A 23,259-nucleotide genomic window follows, 5' to 3' on the forward strand; every position below is an offset into this window, starting at 1 on the left:
AATAAATTTTATATCATGCAATGTGTGCACAAGAGAGAAAGAATGAATGTGTATGCATATAAACAATCCGCAGGCTACATTGCTGCTATAAACTCTACAAAATTTTCCCTTTTGAAGTCTACAGAAGCTTTGACTCAATAACAGCAACTTCTTTTGAGTGAGATGAGCATTGGAGCACATTCTTAAGGACAAGCAAAAACTAAGAGCCTTCCACAACAGAAAAGCACAGAAACTACTGAATGGCACACTGAACTCTATTTGATTTATCGTGAAGGTGAAGGTCTGGTTTACAAACCATGAAGTCCAGTCAAACAGACTGTCTCCCTGTGTACCGTACAAACAACCATGTTCTGCTATGTTATTACTGATGCTGTCTCTGGACTTAAAATCAGGACATTAGTAAACTATTTGCCTTTTTTTTTTTTTTTTCCCTGCTAACACTAAGCTGGGCAAGCTTTAAAGATAAAAAGAATATTGGATTGATGCAGATTACAATTGACAAACAAAATGTGTCAGAAAATACAAACTTTAATCCAGACTCTCTGCTTTGTATTTATATTTGAATGAGTATACATTACCTAGGCACAAAGTTAAGATACAAATCAGGAAAATAAATTACTTTGAATTACACGTATCATTACAATAGTCATTATTTATTATCATACATTCAGTTCCAGCTAACTGTACCATTGACTCGGCAACAGATATATTTGTTTCATTACAAATATTTTATGTTTTACAAGTATTCACAAGCAACACACTTAGCTAGATTTGACTTCCAACTACAACCAAAAAAATCTAACAGCAGTTTTGCCGTTTCTTAGAATGACACCATCTTGTTTTAAACTTTAGGGCTAAGTTAAGTTCAGAGCAATTTTATTCCTAAATGCAGAATGAAGTCCTGTCCATCCCTTTCACTCCTGTAATTTTTTATTTTATTTTCTTTATAAATAATACTGGTCATCAAAAAAGAGAGAAGACTTACACTGGTTCTCAAAAAGAAGAACTTGCATTCCATAGAGGGAAAATGACTGTCGAAAACTGTATGTAACTGAGTTCTTCTTCTTCTGAAAAATCTTGGTCACCTGAAAATTATCAAACAAACAAAATAAAATATCCCTTTTACCATATGTGTTTGTGGAAAACTATTGTTCTTAAGAATTAACATATGATAAAATATTTTATGCTAAAGCAAGCTATAATCTGCCAGAAAATATGAACTTGTATTTTTTTCCTTTTTTTTTAAAATACAACTGATATATTTAATCTACTACTACTGAAGAAACAAAGCTAGCTTTGAAGCATTGGTATCTCTTAACCAGAAGGTTTAATATTTTATCCAGATACAAAGCCTTTGTGTTCTCTGTTCTCCAGAACTCTACTACTTGAAATTCCAGATAGAAAAAAAAAACCTGCATCCTTATCGGGCACTGTATATGCTGGCAAAAAAGTTAGTACGTTTAAATTATCCTTTTTAAAAAACATAGCTACTACCACACTTTCCTTCACGCTTTTTTCTCACAGTGTGACTACAGGTAGGATATGCCTATGGACTGTTCCCCACGAGTTTAATTCTTATTCCTTATTCTCACATGCTGTGACCTTCCAAACCTGCTTCACTTTTGTGCCCCTCCAAATACCGTCTTACACTACCTCATCCGATGATGCCCTGTTTTCCCCAAGATCCATACAGCACCTATCTCAATAAAAGCTCTGAGTCTGTGGAAACCTTTACTTTTTGCTATGATAGAAGTAACATAATGCTACTTACCCTCAATTTTGGTTCTCCTAAAGTGTGAATGCAACCACTCTTTCTCTTTATAACCAAAAGGTTTATTTTTATAGTTCTTTCTAATTTTAACTTTTGGCAATGACATTTTAGTAGAACTGACAAATTTGGTCTATATTACTTACAAAACAGTTTGATAAAACTACTGACATCTGAGTAAGTAATAAAAAATGACAGAAAACTTGGAGCCCGAAGATAACAATGTTCCATCATTTTACATGCAAGCTCACATTTACAACTTGGAGGTTATACTCACAATCAAAAGGATTTTTATTTTTTTTTAATTTACTTCCTGTTTTTAAGGTCTGAAGGGATGTAAAAATTACACACAATACAACTATGCACGTGAAGCATGCATTTTTCATAACAAAGCATGAAATATTTAGTTTAGTTCTTAGTTCTCAGGTAACAGCCAAATACATTCCAAACAGTGCAACAAATTTCCCTATTTTTAAGAGTAAATCAACCAAATAATTCCCAGCTGTCACTAGTTTTGTATGTCCATTTTTCAAAAGACTGGCTCAAGTTAAATGCACACTGAAAAGCAAAGTCAACTGTAAAATGTATTTCAAATTATCCTATTCCTATTTCAATGCATAAGCATATCTGGTTCATAGAACATCTGGGGAATACAAAGGAGTATGTAATTTTGTTTTTTCCATAAGAAACTTGAATTCATTATTCACGGAATAAAGAATGTCTCTGTTTGCCTGTTAGGGAGATGGGTAAACTGGAGGTAATTTTAGTTCTTTATAGCAAAAGCTATTGCATCAAAGTACTTTCTTACAATACAGTGTAGTAATCAATAAAAGGCTTCAGTTTAAAAGCAAATTATATATATAATTAAGAAAATTAAGAAAATTTAAATCTTAGTCATCCCAAGATTGTTGGAGTACAGAGTAACAGGTAATAGATACTTAGTTTTAGGAATGCTCATACACTTAATTGCCACTAATTTAATGGAGATAGGCATTTCTGAATACCTCAACTAGAAGTCTATCCACCTGAAAATACATACCACGAGAAGATCATTAAATAAAAATATTTCTCGCTGGTGCAATCCAAGCTTCTGAGGTTTATTTGGATCTGGAACTTCAAACAGCCTACAGTAGCAAACAAGCCTCCGGTGGGGTAGAGAGAGAACCTATGATAATACAAAAGTTCATGGTTAATACAGCAATATTTAGCCAAGAAAGAACATCTTTAATCCCCAGAGTCTTTTTTTTGAGTATCTCAAATATTTTTACCTCTAAACCCATTACACTTTTTCATCAAGGACCAACAACAGAAAAATAAAGATTTATAAGCCACAAACTTGGCATGACATTCAAATTTCCTCAAAGTTCTTGTAGAAAATATTCTCTAACAGCCTGCATTCCTGTATATGGACACCGATGAAAGTTTTGCTGGGGATAGAGTTTTACTTTGAGAAACGATAAAACCTTGAAAGAACTTAAGATTAAGCAAGTGGGAGCTCAAAGCAAAGGATGTTTGCTTTCCTGAGCATTTTTACATATCTTTGTTAGAAGAAAGGATGCAAAGCAACTTTAGCTTTTGTTAGATGAATACACTGATGTTGTAGATTACTTTTTATCAGCTGAGTTAATTCAATTTGTTCATTCCCCGATACCAAGGAAACGGTAACATCAGTAAAAAGTAAATGCATTTTCAGTCTGGCTTATTTTCTCTTGCCAGCAAGAAAACCAAGAATAATTTTCCATTTTCTTATTTGAAATGTCTGCTGAAGGTATGTCCAAAGCTGTTGTTTTCAACCTAGTGAAAATTAATTTCTTTCAAATGCAAATGGTGATATCTTCCAGGAGAAGCAAGGTGGGGGGCATTCAGCAGAACTGCCACCTTGGACTTCTGGAGGGTGGGCGGGCTTTGGTCTTTTTAGGAGCCTGGTTGACAGAGTCCCTTGGGAGGCAGACCTGGGCAAAGGAGTCCAGGATGGCTGGATGTTTTTCAAGAAGGAAGTCTTAAATGTGCAGGAGCAGGCCGCCCACATGCCAAAAAATGAGCTATCTCAGAAAAAGACCAGCCCAGCTGAACAGAGAGCTCTGGTTGCAACTCAGGGAAAAAAAGAAGAGTTTACGGCCTTTGGAAGAAAGGGCAGGGCACTTACGAGGACTACAAAGATGTTGTGAGGCTATGTAGGGAGAAAATTAGAAGGGCCAAAGCCCAGCTAGAACTTAATCTGGCTTCTGATATTAAGGACAATAAAAATATTTCTATAAATACATTAGTAATAAAAGGAGGACTACAGATAATCTCCATCCTTTATTAGATGGGGGCAGAAACATAGTGAGCAAGGGTGAGGAAAAGGATGAGGTACTTGATGCCTTCTTTGCCTCAGTCTTTAACAGTAAGACCAGTTGTTCCCTGAGCAGCCAGCTCCCTGAGCTAGAAGACAGGGACGGGGAGCAGCATGAAGCTCCCATAACCCATGGGGAAATGGTGAGGGACCTGCTACAGCACTTAGACATACACAAGTCTACGGGGACAGATGGGATCCACCGCTGGGTGCTGAGGGAGCTGGTGGAAGTGCTCACCAAGCCATTTTCCATCATTTAGCAGCAGGTCCTGGCTAACCAGAGAAGGCCCAGTTGACTGGAGGCTAGCAAATGTGATGCCCATCCACAGTAAGGGCTGGAAGGAGGATCTGTGCAACTACAAGCCTGTCAGTCTGACCTCGGTGCCTGGGAAGGTTAGGGAACAGGTCATCCTCAGTGCCATTATATGGCACATGCAGGACAACCACGTGATCAGGCCCAGTCAGCATGGGTTCATGAAAGGCAGGTCCTGCTTGGCAAACCCGATCTTCTTCTATGATAAGGCGACCCACTTAGTGGATGAGGGAAAGGCTGTGGGTGTTGTGTACCTAGACTTTAGTAAAGCCTTTGACACCATTTCCCACAACATTCACCTGGAGAAACTGGCTGCTCATGGCTTGGATGAGCGTACTCTTCACTGGGTAAAAAAATGGCTGGAAGGCCAGGCCCAAAGAGTTGCGGTGAATGGATTTAAATCCAGTTGGTGGCTGGTCACAAGTGGTGCTCCCCAGGGGTCAGTGCTAGGGCTGATTCTGTTTAATATCTTTATCAACAACCTGGATGAGGGGATCAAGTGCACTCTCGGTAAGTTCGCAGAGGACACCAAGTTGGGCAGGAGTGTTGGTCTGCTTGAGGGTAGGATGGCTCTACAGAGGGATCTGGACAGGCTGGATTGATGGGCTGAGGCCAATGGTATGAGATTCAACAAAGCCAAGTGCCAGGTCCTGCACTTGGGTCACACCAATCCCACGCAGTGCTACAGGCTTGGGGCAGAGTGGCTGGAAAGCTGCCTGGCAGAGAAGGCCCTGGGGGTGTCGGTTGACAGCTGACTGAATATGAGCCAGCAGTGTGCCCAGATAGCCCAGAAGGCCAACGGTATCCTGGCCTGCATCAGGACTACTGTGGTCAACTGGACTTGGGTAGTGACCATCCCCCTGTACTTGGCACTGGTGAGGCTCCACCTTGAATACTGTGTTTGGTTTTGGGCCCTTCATGACAAGACAGACATTGAGGCATGGGAGTGTGTCCAGAGAAGGGCAACGGAGCTGGTGAGGGGTCTGAAGCACAAGTCTTGTGAGGAGCGGCTGAGGGAACTGGGGTTGTTTAGTCTGGAGAAAAGGAGGCTGAGGGGAGACCTTATCACCCTCCACAACTACATGAAAGGAAGTTGTAGAGAGGTGGAGGTCGGTCTCTTCTCCCAAGTAACAGGCGATAAGACAAGAGGAAGCGGCCTTACATTGCACCAGGGGAGGTTTTGGATGAGTATTAGGAAACATGTCTTCACAGAAAGGGTTATCAAACATTGGAACAGGCTGCCCAGGGACATGGGTTAGTGGTGGGTTTGGCAGTTTTAGGTTGATGGTTGGACTTGATGATCTTAAAGGTCCCTTCCAACTTAGACGATTCTATGATCTTGCCAACAATATTAAAAGAAATGCTTTGAACTTTAAAAAGTTGAAGTAGAGAATATTCTTTAGTTACTAGACATAAATTTCATTTATATGCTATATTTCTTTATAATACCTGATTCTGCATGGGAATTACGAGATTTACTAGGCAAAGAAAAACAGTCTAAGACTGTTAATGCTGCTTCTCCCCTTGTTCCTGGTTGGTTATCAAGTTATTTGGTGAGATTTCAGTTTTCCCCCCAAATCCAGTGACAACAATATTAATAACAGATAAATTTCAGATAGCATTTATCTATGGAATTAGCTTAATTATCCTCCCTGAACTTGCAAGGAGAAGGTATTTAAGAAAACAATGTAACACATTCTACAAGAGCCAGTGTGGTGAAGAATGTTGGAGAAATCAATGGTTTCTATTTTCAGGCCATTCTGGTAACTGAACAGCTTACATAGGTTCTCAGTGAAAAGTGGCATTCTCTCCTACCTCCAGACTTAGTTTCTCCAGCACATGGCAGTCTGAGATTTGCTACAGCAAGATAACAAAACCCAAGGGTAGTCAGTGAGCCTAAGAACTTGCAAACAACTACAGTGAGCTCTGGTATTGAAATTTAACTATAGACAATGCTTTCATTCATAGCAATAGATGATAAGATTCCCTTCCACCATATTTTATAAAGGTCACATCTTTCAGTTTGTTTTTACAGTCCAGTGCTACTGCTAGACATTCATCCACGAAACAATGACAGGTACTTCACTTAGGAATACGAAGCTAGCTTTACATGATTTTAATTGTTTACATAGAAAAAAGCAAGAAATAGAAGACTGAAAAAACAAAGGAAAGTTTAAAGTTCCTTCTCTGGATTTTCCTGAGTGAAGACACTAATGCACAGTGCAGTTATAACTGAGGGGAAAAAAAATCATGACGATTAAATTTGTAGAAGGTAATAAGATTTCAGAGCACTGCATGCACTCCTCTGCTATGAGGTGGTTGGTTTGTTTGTTCAAAACTATTAGCAATAATATAATAACGAAATTAAAGTAAGCGGAACACTACAGTAGAAGGATACTTTTAGGATTATTATTGAATATGCCTATAACTTAAATCTGGAATCAATATTTTCTATGTTCATCTACCTTTCTGAAGAAAACTGTTAAATGAACTGGTAATATCTTTGTAGAGTATCATTCAATACTGAAATGGACCAGAAAGAATAAACACACCAGGGCCCAGGTAGAAAGCTGAGAGACAACTGCAGTTTTACTTAGTTATTTACTCTTTACTGGCTGTCTAATTTCTACAGTGATAATAGCATTTAAAATGCATAAAAAGTGTACTAAAAAAAAGTCTAGAAAACTCTTGGCAATAAATTAAGCAGTCTCCCTGGGAAATATATTTTTAAGAAAATCTTCATACTTTGGAGAGATATTACTACAACAATAGGAAAATTTTGCTTGAAAGAAGCCTCATTTTTTGAAAAGCTAAAATGTAATAGAATGCATTTTTGCCATTTTAAGAAAAAGCTGCCAGTTAAATGACTATAAAGTTCGAAGGAGTATGAGAGAAATACGTACACAACCAAGTCCATGATGCAGAGATCCAATCTACAGTAGAAAGACATATACAAGTTCGTTAAACTTCAGAGAAAGACAGTACTGTATCATAGCAAGTAAATACGTCACGGTCTTACTATGACTAAATGCCTATAAAGTAAAAACAAATATTTCTATCAATACAGACTGTTGGCTATTTCCTAAATTTTCTTTCACACAGTTAAAGTCTCCCAACAGAAGAATCCTTGAACCTAGGACTCCATTGAGAGCATTGTTTTCTTAATCCCATTTAATTTACAAGGTCAGGATTAGTTTTAGGATTTGAATTGCCACATTCCTGAATAAAAAAAGAACCTGGAAAAAAAACGTCTCCCACAGAAGCCTATATAAAAACCTAAATCCCCAAACAATTACAGAAAATAAGTTTTGTATGTAAGCATAAGTGACTTAAATATTGACTTTAGAATATTTATCTCCCTTCTGCTCAAAAATATGGAAAAGCTTTTATTAAGAAAATTTTGCTTTCTCTCTCCTCTGCTTCTTCCAAGAGATCTCCTCAATATTTCCTTATGGGGAAACACAAGTAAATTGGATTTTCTTTGTTTTGGTGGTCCCTCATTCTCTTCTCCTCCCTCCTCGCATTGAGGCTTGTCTGAGAAGAGATTACAATCCAAAGTTCTTTAAAGGTAACAGGGAGAATTTTGCGATCCATGCTCTTTTTCTTAATAAAAAAAAACATCCTCCAACACATCCATCCGTGCTTCAGTAAAGTTCCCCAGAGCTGATAAAAAAAAATTATGTAGGACTTCAAAAACATGCAAGTCTAGTCTTTTTTTGGCTTTGTTCTGTGCTGCCTTTGTGACTATTAATGTGAAGATTTTCAGAAGATGGCTCTAGGACTTGAATTCAGGAAGGCTGAGTATCCATCGTCCCTCTCCCCATTAGATACAATTGTTAGCATGTAAAACATTGGTCTTAATATCTCTGTGTTCACTCAGCTCCTAGAACACAGGAAAAAATGCTGTGACCTTCCTTTTCTCTCGCTTTTTCCAACAGATGCTTCGAAAATGAATTTATATAGCAAAGTATTTAAAGATTTTTCCCACAACAAAGCAAGAGGTATCTTAGGATGCTCAAAGCCAGCACTAGACTCCCTGGGGCGTGAATTCCAGGGTACATTCTGAGACAAAATGGCACAATCTCCCCTTACAAAGACCAGCCAAGAAAGATGCTGATGTGAACATGAATTCTCTACTGCTCTTGCAAATTGCAGTCATAACTGATAGCGTTGGAATACAATTCTCTACAAAATTACTTTAACAGCACACTTAAGTTCTCTTGAAACAAACGTGAGAACTGCCTAAAAGGCAGATATTTCAGTGTGATTTCAGAATTGTAAAGATTCACATAGAGAAAAGAGTTTAAGACTCATAATGTCATTACTCATGAATACTAGACCGCAAAAAAATTCATCTGCACTGTGAACGCTCCAAAATTAAAACGAATCTAATAGCGAATTATTTTGTCAGTTTTAGCCTTTTGGCATTTATCAACCAATTTATAGTTCTAAGCAACACACCTCTGCATTGTTCTACACTGTGCATTGCCCTACATCTCCTTTGAAATTGACAGGCAGTGCAAAGTGAACTTACTGGTTTCTTTCCTACTATGAGTTTTTCAACCTTTTGGACTTGGGATACATGATCCTCATTCGTCTTCAGTTCCCGTTTGCGGATTCGCTCATAAATCCCAATCAGCATTTCTCGTGGGATATCCTCACCATCATCCACACCTGCAGAAGCCAACAGTTTTATTATCAGCCTGGCTCTGAATGATCTGACTAACAAACGGTGTTATTTCTCAGCATTGTAGGCTTCTCAGCAAGGAGAGGATAAAACCACGGTCAATCTTTGTTTCCTTTGCTAACAGTAATGCCAACGTTGCCTAAGACTGCTGATGTACTTGTTTATGCTGTTTCATTTTATAGCTGCCAGTAATCTGTCAGTAACATCTCCTATGCAGTGCTTGTGTCTACCTTATCAAAGCAGCAGAAGGTATGTTACTCCTTAACTGAAGCGCTGATTTTTGTCCAAAAACTTGCTGCCTCCGATATGCCAAGACCTTGATGGAAATTACACAGGTTTGTTCTTTTTGTTTTAAAACTCCAATCTAAAACTAAGCCATAAAAAGGCTAATTTCCTATGTAACGTCTTTTTTTTTCCTATTAAGGTTCCTCTGTTTGATATTAAAGCTCAAATGAGTTAAATAACCCTTTAGACACTAAAAATCTCCGTATGACTTTCTCCTAGGAGTATACCCACTGGGAGGAAACAGAACAACCATTCCATTTTGCCTCAGTCCCCATATTACTCAACACTCTGTTCATAAAATAATTTCCTACACGAGAACCTGATGAACACCAGTAAAACTACTTTAACCTATATTTTCTGTATGATTTCAAAACCAACTGATTTACTCAGGAAGAAACAAAAATCAACAAAATAGCCTAGTTACAGTATTATTGTTTCGCACTGTGATTATCACTGGCATGTCAATATTCTAAGAAATGCCACAGTGTCTTGAATACTTGATCCTGAGTTTTTAATAGCCGTGGAAGGAGCCCAATTTCAGTAAGTGACTTAAAGCTGGATTGCCAGGGGACAGGGAGATGCACGTCTATTTTTTAAACAGGTTTTAAAGCAATAACCTCTTATCTCCCATTCAGAAGCCAAAATACAATTTTCATCACCCAGTGGAACAACTGCTCACATAAAAAATTCTGTGATAAAATGCAGTTTCTTTGCAACTAGAAGCAAGAAAAACAGCCTCTGTCCTGTTCCACACCAGCAAGTCTTCCAGGGACCACCCTTTTCAATGCAGTCATTAAAGTCAGAGGCAAGGTAGCCTGTTATAAAAATGCCTACAATAATAAGAAATTGCTGGCATTCAGACTGGAGGTCAGAAAGAAGGTAGTGCATTTAAAACAACAAGTATAACCGCAGTATTATGCTGAGATGAATATTGGGCCTTTTTAATCTTTGTGGACTTTACGATAAAATCTCAACACTAACTTAAATTTTGCTAAGCTAAAACATCTGCTAAGCATAGATCATTTATTAATGTCTTATATAAATCTAAGGCAATAAAATCACCAAACAGGACTTTCCTTTGGTAGATCTGAAATTCCAGACCACCACAAGCATTTTATTTTTACTAGTACTAAAATTAAAGTACCACATGCACACATGAATACCAGCTGCCATGCATCTGAGATAGGCCAATATATTTTTTTATATATTATGCGACTTGATTCTATCTTTCTGCCATTCAGCCCACTTTTAGATATCACTGAGAAAATGGCTGATAAACAATACATCAGTACTTGCTGGTGCCTGCAGTAGCGGGCCTGTTCTGCCACCATGCTGCTACATCCATTGTTGCCAAAAGAAGAGAGACTGTGCACTACGTTGCGCTTACCCTGTGCTTAAAAGCAGGGGGAGGAGGAGGAGAGGACTGCAATGACTGAGTGGGCAATTTTCCTGGCCCTTGCGCAAACACACAGTAATGGAACTATAGTAAAAGCTGCTTTTTCCCTGTGGGCACAAACTATCTTAAAGGGAAAAAAAGGGATGGGGACCTTCAGCCTCATTTTATTTCTCTAACATCCGAGTGCTCTTCTGTGATAAAAGGTAAATGCTGTCTGATCCATTCTTCTTTGAGTGCCCAGGAACAACGGGAGGCATCACCTCCCCATGCACGATCTTCCTCCCCAGCTCTGCAGTGACTGCTCCCTGCCAGAGCTGGTACTTCATAAAACCCTGTTCTTTTTTTTTGTCAGAAAGAAGCAGGACAGAAAGATCTGACACACAGATTTGAAAAAATACCTGTGTTTTTTTTTGCAATCTGATTGCATGCTTAGGTGTGCCACAGCCTGGTAAATAGTTTCTTGATCAGGAAATATACCAATGAAGAAATGAAATTGAGAATTCTGTGCTATTTAATGTGTACAAGAAGGTTTTGGAACTGGGATTTTTTTTTCCCCACTAAGAATTTACATCTTTAGTTTATTTCCAAAAGTCCTCATCATGGCACAGTGATTTGTGTTCCTTAATATATATACATATACAGCCTGAGCAAACGGCAATACCCAACATACAAATTTCTAGCAAAGTCATTAATCTGCATCTCTTAAGAACATGGAAAGCTGTTATGTTGCTTCGGGTCCCAGGTTTGGGTCCCACTCTCTAACAAGACCATGGAAACAATGGCTCTATCTCCTCTGCATGTCTACTTAACAAGAAGTTTATGCTTTTCAAACTAGGGGAGGAAAAAAATTTCCTTTTAGAATAAAACTCTAAAATACGTGAGAGACCTTACTTGTTTAATTTTTTCAGAATAGAGATTTGATATCCCTTGTAATACATTGGTTGCTATGGAGAAATCACAAACCACAAACTATGAAGACAGCATCTCTATAAGAATTCATTAGGAAGCTTACACTGCAGTGTAGCGGTGCAATTCACTATCTATAAATCAAATTCCTTCCCTCACGAATAGGCCACAACATGCAGTGAGGCTATATGAAAATTTATATATCTCTAAACAAAACCATACACATTCATTTATCTTCATTCACGTGCATAGAAGTTGTGACTCTGTAAAGAGTGTAAGTGTGACAAATTCCAATTATGCCTAAAAAACTGAGGTACTGAAGAATTCTGAATACAAGGTAATGGTCACTTTTCAGCTACATTGAAAAAACTGGGAATAAAAGGACCTGACAATACATCCACTCAAGACAGACAAGATAAAAATGACAAAATACTATATGCTTAGTTCCGCCTTCACTATTCCAGAAATAACTAAAGCCTGTAAAAATGACAGTTGTTTTAAAAGTTAGGTGAAATCAAAATCAAGTGCCCTGTATTTTGTCTTTTTCCCAGAAGATACACGGTGTCCCTCCAATGACAGTTACAGGGAAAAGCATTCATGACCATCACAGTTAGAGTTTGCTTACCCCTTAGATTCTTGACAAAATCTTCTAGCTTCATTTTGCGTTCTGGTTTCACATTTGGGCTGTACATATCTGTGTTTAACAGAATGATGGCAAAAGCTAGAATGAAAATGGTATCGGGATTTCTAAATTGTCTCACAACACCTGGATTGCAGATACAGTATCGTTGGCTGTAAAAAAAGCAAAGAGGGAAGCTGTCAGAGCTATGAATTACTATTCTAATTCCACCAAATACACCAACTGCTGTTACATTCCAGAGGCTGAGCAAGCTATTATTCGTGTTCCATACATACATTTAGTTTTCCGTCCACATATTTTCAAAAGCCAGTCCTAGAATGTGGAAGGCTTTTGTTTTCTACTACCACTATAACTTCACTTCTTAGTACAGACTCTGAGCTACAATAACTTCAGTATTTCTTTTTTTTTTTTTTTTTTTTTCAGTGAGTAATACCTATTTATATCAACCAAAAATACAGCATTGATTTTAGCTTACTGCCACATGATAGTTTACATCTTGTCCTGGCCTGGATAAAGTACGCTTGTGTTAGTATTAATAAGTTAATGCTCTTTATTTCACTATTGTTGAAATGTTTAATGACAGGTTAAGAGCATATATGCTCTAAAATATAAACAAACTCTTAAATGCAAATTATTAGACATTAAAAAAAAATCCTTGAATTTTTTAAATAAGACTTCTTATTTCATACATACCAAAACCACAAGTGACATGCTCTATTTGAAACTGTTTGTAGCTCACAAGGACAGTGCAAATAAGCAGGGAAATAACAGGTATATTCAACTTCCCCAGTTCTCCCGTTTGACCATTAGACAACGGCAGGTTTCTGGGGACTGAATAATTTATTTCAGCATCATACCTAAAAGCTTCAATGAGCCGTTCTACTTTCTGGGCTTCTCCTTGAACACGGATATGAGCCTGAAATTTCCTGAGTGCTTCATCCAGTTCCATTGTTGAGAAGTCCATCTCATCCACAACACAGCTAGGATAAAAACATATTGCCATTGCGTTTTTTAATTTCTAAGAATACAGTACCAAAGGCAAGATTTTGAGACCAAAAGAACCCTTCTATTTTCCATCTCTTGTAGAGATTCATGAAGTTTTCTGAAACATTCAGCAGCAATTGAAATAATTGTAGGTGAACTGTGAAGGAAGGATCGCAAATAACAGATCAATGAGAACACGAACATGTAAGCAGGCCCTATTTTTCTTTTTTAACAGAAGAGCTGCTGGAATGACAAACGTCTGACTAATGTAAGTGACGTACCATTGCCAGGAATAATTATTGGCTTTGTGCTTCAGGCCAATCAATTATTACAATGCCTATAATAATAAATAGTTTATACTGTTCAAAATATCAAATCTCAAACAGCCTACAGCAAGCACAATAGTCTGCTCTGTGTCTAGGAATGTTCTTATATATGGAGAAAAAAAACATTAATCTTGTTTGGATACTCTCTTACTATTACTGTTAATTCTCATCTCCCCATCATTTGCCATGTCTTTCAGTTCACATTTATGGAGAAATAATTACTTTCTTGCTCTGAAAATATGGTGTTGACAAAAAATAATAAAGGAACCAGTTTAATACGATCAACAACGTGAACAATGTCATTCTAATACTTTGTTGAAAGACTACTTTAAAATTAGAAGCTTATAAATTTCCTTTCTTTAAACTTAGCTTTTAGTTTTTAAATAACCAGACATGAATCACTGCAAGCAACAGCACTGTAATGCAGAAACCACAGAAAGACAGAACAATCCAGTTTTAAAAGCCTTTTCTTAAATGTATAGATATACAATGATAAATTAGAGTAGCTCACATTTTTCTTCTAGTAACATTGTAGCTAACAGATTAATTTATTCACTTTGCCTTTAAAATTTTTCCTTTTAAGCAGAAGCGCGAGGAAGGAAACAAACAAGCTTGGCATTTCTCACGCCCTTTCCAATCCACACCTAAAAACCTATTATCAGTTCCGCAATAATGTTCACAGTCTTCCCACCTATTGTAAGTTCTGTAACACTTTCAAAAGCTTTTTTTCGCCTTCAAAGGTGTAAAGCACATGTGCAGACAAGCTAGAGTGAAAATGAAGTAATTAGAGCAATTAATGACCTCCAGAAACATGCTGGCCAACAACATAATGGGGAGGGGTCTTAAACAAGCTTTTATATGAACTATGGAGACAGCAGATACACCACCATGGTCAATGTTCTTAACTGGAACCAGTATTTTTCTGCAAATATCTCAAAACATTCAACAAAACTTTTCTAAGTGGCTATGTAATGACAAAAAAGGGAATAAGTTACTTTGGCTAGGTCTATACAGCAAATGGGATCATGAAAGTAAGATCAGGCATATATAGTTAGCTTTTTTTAAACAATGGTTAACAAAATTATAACCCTTGATAATAATACCATGATCATAATGATAAACTGAACATGCTTCAGTGGGCTTTAGTCACTGCAGGAGAACTTGAGTACATACATAGTCTGGGTGAATAAGCCTGTGCTGAATGACCACAGCCTCACTATTACAGTTACATCTCCCAGGCAGGTAAAAGCGAGGCAGCTAGGCTTCACCACTTCTAGACAGGCAGATAATTGAAACCTCTTCCTGGGAACTATCCCCTGCTTAATACCTCTCTACAAAATTTAGGCAAGAAGAATGAAACATACCATTTGCTGTGTCACTGCAGCTACAACTGCCTCAATTCTCTACTGCACCACTTGCCTGTACTCTTGCACATAACTGTGTAGTGTCATGAACTGAAATGATGGAGTCCTGTACAGAGCAACAGAATGTCATGCTTCCCCTATCAATTTTAACAGTGTTCTTTATATGATGGTTTTACTTTTTCTTTGAGTGACTGCACTTTTGTTTTCTAATGCAAAGTCAAGACACAGTAAAAGGTGAGATCCTCAGCTACATCTCTGCTACATCAAGTGCTCCTTGGTCAAGCAGAGAGAGAAAGCTGAGGCTTGCTGCAGAACAGCAGTGCTTTGGGAAGCATGTCTGATATGCTCATAATGTTGGCCGGGGCCACATCAATGCCAGCCCCACGCCAGCCAAACAATGCCTTTACAGTTGAGCTACCACCAGGTAGCAACTACAGTAGGCCCAGAATGTAGCTCTTGGTCAAAAATTTAGGCTACTCTCTTGAATATTTTCTAAGCTCCAGTGAAAGATTTCAAACATTTGAAACACCCTAATTTCCAGGATCTGGGAAACTTGAAAACAAATCAAAGCAAGTAACTTGAAATTAAATTGTGTAACAGAAAAAGGATCATCTGTTAAAATATCTTTTCTATGCAACAACCTGAAGTTATTACCAGTTCGACAAAATACCTCCAATCTGTAAATGTGATATTCAAGATGAAATGCTATTCCATCAACTATTCTACCTTGTTTCTATTTACAGGCAAGGTTCCGAACACTATCGAGAGACCTGCACTGCTTACAGGGTGTTCCTTGCTGCAAAGCATAGCTGAAACAGCTTATTTAAGAACAGATTAATTTCAATAAAAGGATTGTTGTGGGGTTGTGACCTTACTCTTAACAATTCACCTCGTCACAGATACAGCATCTGGCTTAGCAGAGACACACCTCTACTTACCCATATTCTTCTAGTCTGTTTGAGACCGTGAGGGCAAACGATTTGTTCAAGATCACAAAATGATAATCACCTAAGATTATTTATAATCTTGTCCTGGACCTGTACTGTTTTCTTTTAAAAAATTAAAATTAAAAAATACACTCTTTGGAAGTCTTCACCCTAGTCTGACTCATAATTGTAAAATCCAGACGATCATTACAAGTAGCAAATAATGACTCATGCTAAATAAGGATTGCATCAAAATCAAGCCATATTCTACTCCTCCTTATTGTAAGGCTGGCTACTAGACTTCACTGTGTGCTCTGGTACAAACCCTCTTCCATTGCTTTCTGCTGGGTACTGTACTATACAAGGCACAGGCAAGAAAGAGACGACCTCTAAAAAGAGGTCTATGTCATATATACAAGGCACAGGAAAGAAAGAGACGACCTCTAAAAAGAGGTCTATGTCATATGTACACATGACATTAGCTGTATTAATACAGTGTTCAAGCTTGCAATTTGAGATACGTAAGTTCTGACAGCATAATGGTAAGACCAGGATGACAGTACGAAATGTAACCAACATATTTGCAGTATGAAGCCCATGAGAGGAGTCTATAAGAAATACGCAAAGAAAATATCAGGTGTTGGCAGACACTTTGTATCATGATACTAAACTTCAACATTTTTGAGATGCATAGATATTCAGTCTTCATATAGACTTCAAGAAAGACTGCATCTATAAACCAAAGCAAATTTCAGCACAGTTTCTATTATACTCTGGTTAAAACCCGTGGTCAGAATTTTCCCTAGTCTTCCTTAATAGGCAAGATGTGGAGTTTTTTGTGCTTTCATTCTCAGCAGTTTTGTTAAACATCTAACTAAATTTTTTACACAATTCCTTGAACAAAACTGGACTAAGATGTATTCATGTTTACAGGTCAGTACATCAGATACAAAAAAAAGCCCCCAAAGAATATATGGTTTAAATCAACAACTTCTTAAAATAAAGCAACTTCTTTTTTCATCTACTCTGTATATAAGGTTTAGAAATTTATGACCAAGCTGCTGAAAGTCTAATTTTCTGCTTTGAATTTCTTTGGTTTTTAAACCAGTTTTTGTTTATCTAATCTTTTGGAAAAGAACAGTTTGTATAGCCTCTATGCATATGCCTGTACACGCCGAAATCCCTGTTTATCTAACATCTGAGCCATTTGGCTGTAATAATTATTTTCCTGTTCTGTTACTGATGAAGCCTTATGTTGCGTAGAATATTATTTTGTTTCATTCACTAAATTATTAGAGAGCCTGAGGAAGGAAAAAGACTTTGAAATAACATACTCTAATACAAATAAAATTAAAACATAAATTTAGAGTAAATGTACACGTCTACAGGGAATATAAAGCCTTGTAAGTATCTTGTTGGATCAATAAAAAACCCTAGTAACTTAGCTGGAAAGTGAAGAAATAAATATTTACTCATGTGCATGTCTTCTTCCTTAACCCTTAAAGTCTGGTTTGCCTCTCCTTCAGAACAAGATCCAGTTATAGGCACAAATCATTCAGAGACCATTACTACCTCTAGCTTGCTGAAACATCTTACTTGAACATTAAAATATGCTTACCTCCTCCCCACACACGATACTCACTCTAATACATCCCGGTTGAACTGCTTTTGCCGATTTCCCAAAAATTCTCCAATCATCTGTCTGCTGAGACCTTTCCTTTGCAGGAGAAAGTGGGCAACACCAACTGGCGTGTCTGGCACAAAACCTCGCTCGATTAGGTATTGGACTCCCTTTTCAGGTTTTCTGAGGAGAAATGAAAATGCAAAACTATTAATTTTCTTTCATTGGACCTGAAGTCATCTGATTAAAATTTTACAACAATTTTGCCAATCACTTTTGACTAACATGCTACTAGTATGGACTAGGATAGTTTCAGGATAAATATAACCACCCCGTAGGACATACTGTTCACTGTTAACAGCTTACTAGCTTTAAAACACATCTTTGCATGTTATTACACATTTCCCTGCTCCATAACCCTTCCAAAGAGAAGCTTTATATGCAAACAGCTTCAGGCATGAAAGTCAAAACACTTGTCAATGCAAAAGACAAGTCCAACATCAGCTACTAAATGCTCCTGTTGCTGGAAGAGATGTACCTTCCAGAAACTGAACTAAAAAGCTGCCAATGACAAACAAGAAATAAAGAACACCCCTGACCTCCCACCCCTTTGCTGTCAAAAGTTAAACTTATTGAACAAAAACATATGAAGAGGTATAACTTGCAAGCTGAGAATTCAAACAATAAGTGAAAAGAAATGAAGACAGTCATGCAAAAAGAAGCAATTAAAAATAGTGGAGTTCCTGTCTAATTTAGGTTTTGTTTTTGTTTTTGTTTTTTTTTTCTTCTTGTCCTTTAACATACCCATTGCCCCAGATCTCCCTCATTCAGACAAGCACCTTCATAGTTTCTGGAGTATTTCACATCTCTTTATACATCATCTCCAGATTTAGTTGTAACCATTTTCAGATCTCAAAACAAAGCAAGCTGAAGCTACCCATTTTAACATATTAAGAAGCATGTGTTGGGGATTAAATTGATTTCTGGCAATAAAATCTACCGCCTACAAAGGCAAATGCTGCTAATATTTTACAGTGATGTAAAATTCCCCTCACAGTACATATTGTGCACTGTGTCTTCCAGCACTGTGGTGCAACAGACAACCATAATTTCTTTTAAAGATATTAAAGGGATATCTTTACAGAACCAGTAATTTCATTATCATCTTTATTTTGTAAGGAATTATAATATAATGTCCACCTGTAAGAGTGAATGATTTGCAGCATGCTGGATGACCTGAAAGATGTTTCCTTTAAGGCAAGCAAAATCAATTTCAAAGGACAAGGTGACCTTACTATTTTTATACAAGGTCGATCACACAACCATAACCCTTCCTCGGGGTTTTTAATTGCAAAAAATATTAGTAAATACATCACCATTCAGTTCTCCTACTCTATTACCCTATTATACACTTAATATCTTATTAAGAATTAGATAGATCAGAGGAATATATATGTAATTTAATCAAAGGGGAGTTCTCAAATCTCAATTTCTTGCATCAGGCTTTGTGGATCTTTGAAATAAGATTACACACACGGTCATCTTCTAAATACAATCTTGTAAAAAGAATCTCCTTCGTACTCGAAAAGTACCCTTTTTCTTGTAAGTAATGTAACTACGTTCATATGCTTTTGAGATGTATTTCAGAATTCATCTTTTTTAATTTAAATTCACAGCATCCAAGAAAACAGGAATAGTTTTCTCCATCCCCCCTGTGTGAGTAAGCTACATCTGTCCATAAAATCTGCAGTGATACAAACCCAGGAGAGTTCCTCTCCAGCAATTGTCAAAACAGAAAACAAAGAACACTCAACTGAAGAGCTACTTGTGGGTTGACCCCAGCCAACAGCCAAGCACCCAGACTAAGCTGTACAGAGCTACTGCTAAAAATAAAGAACTCAAGAATTAAAGAGCTTCTCTGAGAATTTCTAACAGGTGTTGAGATAAGAACTGTAACTTTCTGTAACGTTACTTTGATCTTTCTTTGAAGGTTCCGATAGTCATCACTACAACTGGGATAAAGGATAAAGGATTTCTTAGAGCAAGCATTAGCAGGACAATTGTTCTTAATACCAGAACCTATAGAATCAGGTGGTCTTTTGGTACCTCAACCCAAGTAATGAGTCTACAATAGAGTACATTCTAAAGGACACCATAAAGGACAAGTAGCCTGAGGCAGCTGTACCACTCTGTAGTTGTTCAGGTATCACTCATTGAGCAAGGCAGCCTACAGTGCCTTCGGTTTTCCTATTACCAAAATGAATACTATTTGGCTCACAAGAGAATTCTGGAGGTTAATGGTTATATGGGAATGTGCACAAATAAAGTTCTAAATAAAATAAGTTTCTGTGGCTAAATCTGGGTGCTAAATATCAGAGGAAGAAAAAAATTCTTATGCAATGGGTATCTCCCCAGGGAGGTTCAGAGGGTTTCATTGCTACTGTAGGCTCCCTCCCACCCCCACACCAGGTGGGACATTACCTTATTCAACAGCAAAAGTACTTAGTGGAAACTGTGTCTTCGTAAGAGCACTCTGAAGTGCTGTACTTCCAATGAAATTTTACTTAAAAAGTAAAGCTAACAATAGGTTAAGAGAAAAAGGTACACAAGGGTGCCCTCCCTCTCTGTCTTTAAACACAAGCAATATTTTCCCTCTTTTCCAATTCAGAGAAATGGAAGAACTAAAAAGGCTCATGGAAATGTACATCATCCCCAATATCACAAATTTCAAATATTATTAAGTATGAAAGAATTGCTTCTTAAATCCACCAAGAGGACATGTAGGTTGTGGCGTTGACTATCAGCAAACTACTGGAAACTCACTTGCTCCTTGCCAATAAAAGGCAAAAAATACCAGGTAGCTGCCAGGGATTCTGGGAGGGCAGGTTTTAAAAGACAACACAAGCAAACAGGGATTCTACTGCTGGCAAAACCAGCTGTTTTAAATTGGACAAACTTTCTCGTTCACCAAGCCCTAATTTTCCTGAAGTGTATGACTGGATGCAGAAGGGAGCAGACATGAAAAGGTCATGGATTTAACATGAGATAGGACATCTGACATAAGTTATCCTCATTCTGCCTACTCAGAATTGAGCATAGCCTGGTTTGTACTTACAACTAAGAGTCTTTTGTGATTAGGAAAATTCCCAGTGATGGCTTGTTAATTACACCTACCAATAACAAGGAAGATGAGAAGTCTATAAATAGCAATCGTGCAAGCTGCATAAGCAGACCATTTATTTTCAGATTTGAATATTAACTAGTACCAAACTACACCGTCTAAATCTAGCGCCTTACATAGCTGATGATATAGATATTTAGACAACTTTTCATATTTACAGGATTGCTTCCAAAAGAAAGCTTAAAAATGTCTTCTGCCTCAAAAAAAACCCACCAAAACAAAATCAAAAGGAATCTACTGAAGGGAAGAAGAAAAATCAACTAACACAAAAAGATGTGCAAAAACGTATTTATAGAAGATTCTCAGATGTTGCATAAAGGGCTAAGGAATTTGCAAGAAACTGATTAATAGCAAAACCCTTAGGTTTAATGTGACTTTTAGGGGAAACATGTCAATGGAGAAAGCAATGCGAACTTCAAAATAACGGACCAAGCCAGTATATTTTCATAAGCACGCCTCTTAGAGACCACTGGTCATATCCAGTAAAAATGATGTCTTTGTGTGTTTCTGAAGACAGATTGGGTCCTGCAGCAATTTTTGGAAACTGATATATTTAGGAGGAACTTCTTCACTTTGAGGGTAGTGGAGCACTGGAACAGGCTGCCCAGAGAGGTTGTAGAGTCTCTCACTCTGGAGACATTCAAAACCCGCCTGGACGCTGTCCTGTGCAACCTGTTGTAGGTGACCCTGCTCTGGCAGGGGGGTTAGACTAGATGATCTTCAGAGGTCCCTTCCAACCCTGACTATTCTGTGATTCTGTGAAGCGAATTGCAGGAATAAAGAGTGCAAAATCACACACAGTCAACAATTAAAAAAAAAAAAAAAACAAAACAAAAAAAAACCAAAGTGCAAAAAACCCAAACCCCAGCCCCCTTAAAAACCCATTCCCTCAAAAGCCAAAACAATAGTAAATCACTGTACAGCACTGCCATTTCCTCTAGTCAGTATTACGTCTTTCCTTCCTAGGCGTAGTACTAACTAGAAGGAGATGGCTTTTTTACTCAGCAAGTTCTACATGCAGTACTGAAAGCGTAAATTCAATGGAAGTTCATATAACTTGCTGACATTTGCGTAGGTCTCATTAGAGTGGTGGTTTGTTGGGGGTTTATAGCTTGTGAAGCTTCAGAGGAGTTGTTTGTTTTTTTTTTTTTTTCTTTAGCAGCTGTGCAAGTTTGAATCTGGAAAAGCCACAAAAAAGTCAGTATGTTTAGGAGATTTGCTAATGTAAATGATGCACGAGGGTCTCCTAAGAATCGAGCTCTCCCTTTGGAGAATGGGGTAGAAAAGAAGAACAATAAATAGGGTAAGAAGATAGAGGTTGGTACATTCCAGAGAGAAGTGTCCCTTATCCAAGTCAGGAACATGTAGAAAGTAAAAAGAAAAAAAAAAAAAAGAGTATGTTTTCTCATTAGACTAAAACCTATATGTATATAAGCAGCACAGTATCTTTAGAAAAACACTGCATTCCTAATATTTTTATTGTCATGAGCAAATTAGTAAGGACAGCAATGATCCAGACATCTATAATTCTGAACGTCATTATTTGTCTCAATTAACTTTCACCTGGTCACAGGAACCACTGACAGACAACTTCAGGATACATGGTTTATAATTATTTACACCACATAAGAACACAGTCACCCTGCAAAGACAATCACCAACTAGCTGTTGCAGAAAATCTGGACTGCCAATGATTAAAAAAAACAGCCCTAAAGCTCCATGAATTACTAAATATGGACTGTCAAAATCACATGCTGCCAGTCCCTGGTTTGACATTTCCTCTGCTTGAATTCTGTTTTCAGTGCTGCTCAAGACCTGCTGGAGCTTGAGAAAGCCGGAAAGCCACGGTCAGAAGCAGCTCCTGCTTCGGAGAGGGGAAGGGTAAGAGCATCTGCTGAATGACTGCCCAAGTCAATCCATAGCATAGTGTCAAAAAGTGTGCTCACACAACACAGCAGGTAGTGTAGGAGCAGGGACAGACACTCAGACTGCTGTTTAAGCCACAAAAGGAAACACGGTTAGAAATACACCACCTTATGCCATTGTTGGACATGCAGTAACACCAGAGTCCAAAGCGGTACTTGGGAAAGATGGCATTGCACTACCTGGATAGTCAAAATGTTATCTTTCAAATTGTAGGAAACACTGTTTTTGCAAAAACATTGCAGCGAATTTGAAAAAAATAATTTGGTGGAGCAAAAGCTTTTACTCAGATTCTAGATGGTAAGGAAGGGATCAGCACAAACTTCACATTTACTGTTATCTACCAGCCTTACTGGTCCAGCCAGTCTTACTGCTACAGCCAGTCTTACTGCAACACAAACACAGTAAGCCCAAGTGCTGTAGTTAGGTGAGCAGTGGTGGCAGCGCCAGCACTGGCATCAGTCTCTGCTCTCACTCCTACTGCTGGTTTAGGACTTCCTGACAAACAGCACTAGGAGAATAAGAGGTTCTGTTGCTTTGCATTTGTGGGGTACTTTGGTGTGCTGGTTTGTTTTGATTTCTTTTTTTAAAAATCCAGTCAAAT

The 23,259-nt window shown here is 37.8% G+C and overlaps 1 protein-coding gene across 1 annotated transcript in view; it reads right to left on the reverse strand.

The window, feature by feature from the left end:
* The window catches only part of IQSEC1 (IQ motif and Sec7 domain ArfGEF 1), a 69,571-nt gene that overhangs the window by 12,151 nt on the left and 34,161 nt on the right, over positions 1-23,259 (reverse strand). Inside the window, exons 4-10 of the mRNA XM_082487871.1 lie at positions 17,573-17,734; positions 13,188-13,310; positions 12,316-12,482; positions 8,951-9,090; positions 7,320-7,349; positions 2,808-2,933; positions 986-1,085 (exon numbers count right to left, since the gene is read on the reverse strand). Coding sequence (XP_082343997.1) covers positions 986-1,085; positions 2,808-2,933; positions 7,320-7,349; positions 8,951-9,090; positions 12,316-12,482; positions 13,188-13,310; positions 17,573-17,734 — 848 coding nt within the window. The remainder of the gene's footprint in view (positions 1-985; positions 1,086-2,807; positions 2,934-7,319; positions 7,350-8,950; positions 9,091-12,315; positions 12,483-13,187; positions 13,311-17,572; positions 17,735-23,259) is intronic.

The sequence above is a fragment of the Vanellus vanellus genome (genome assembly GCF_965231255.1).
Source record: "Vanellus vanellus genome assembly, chromosome: 9".
NCBI classification, from domain to species: domain Eukaryota; kingdom Metazoa; phylum Chordata; class Aves; order Charadriiformes; family Charadriidae; genus Vanellus; species Vanellus vanellus.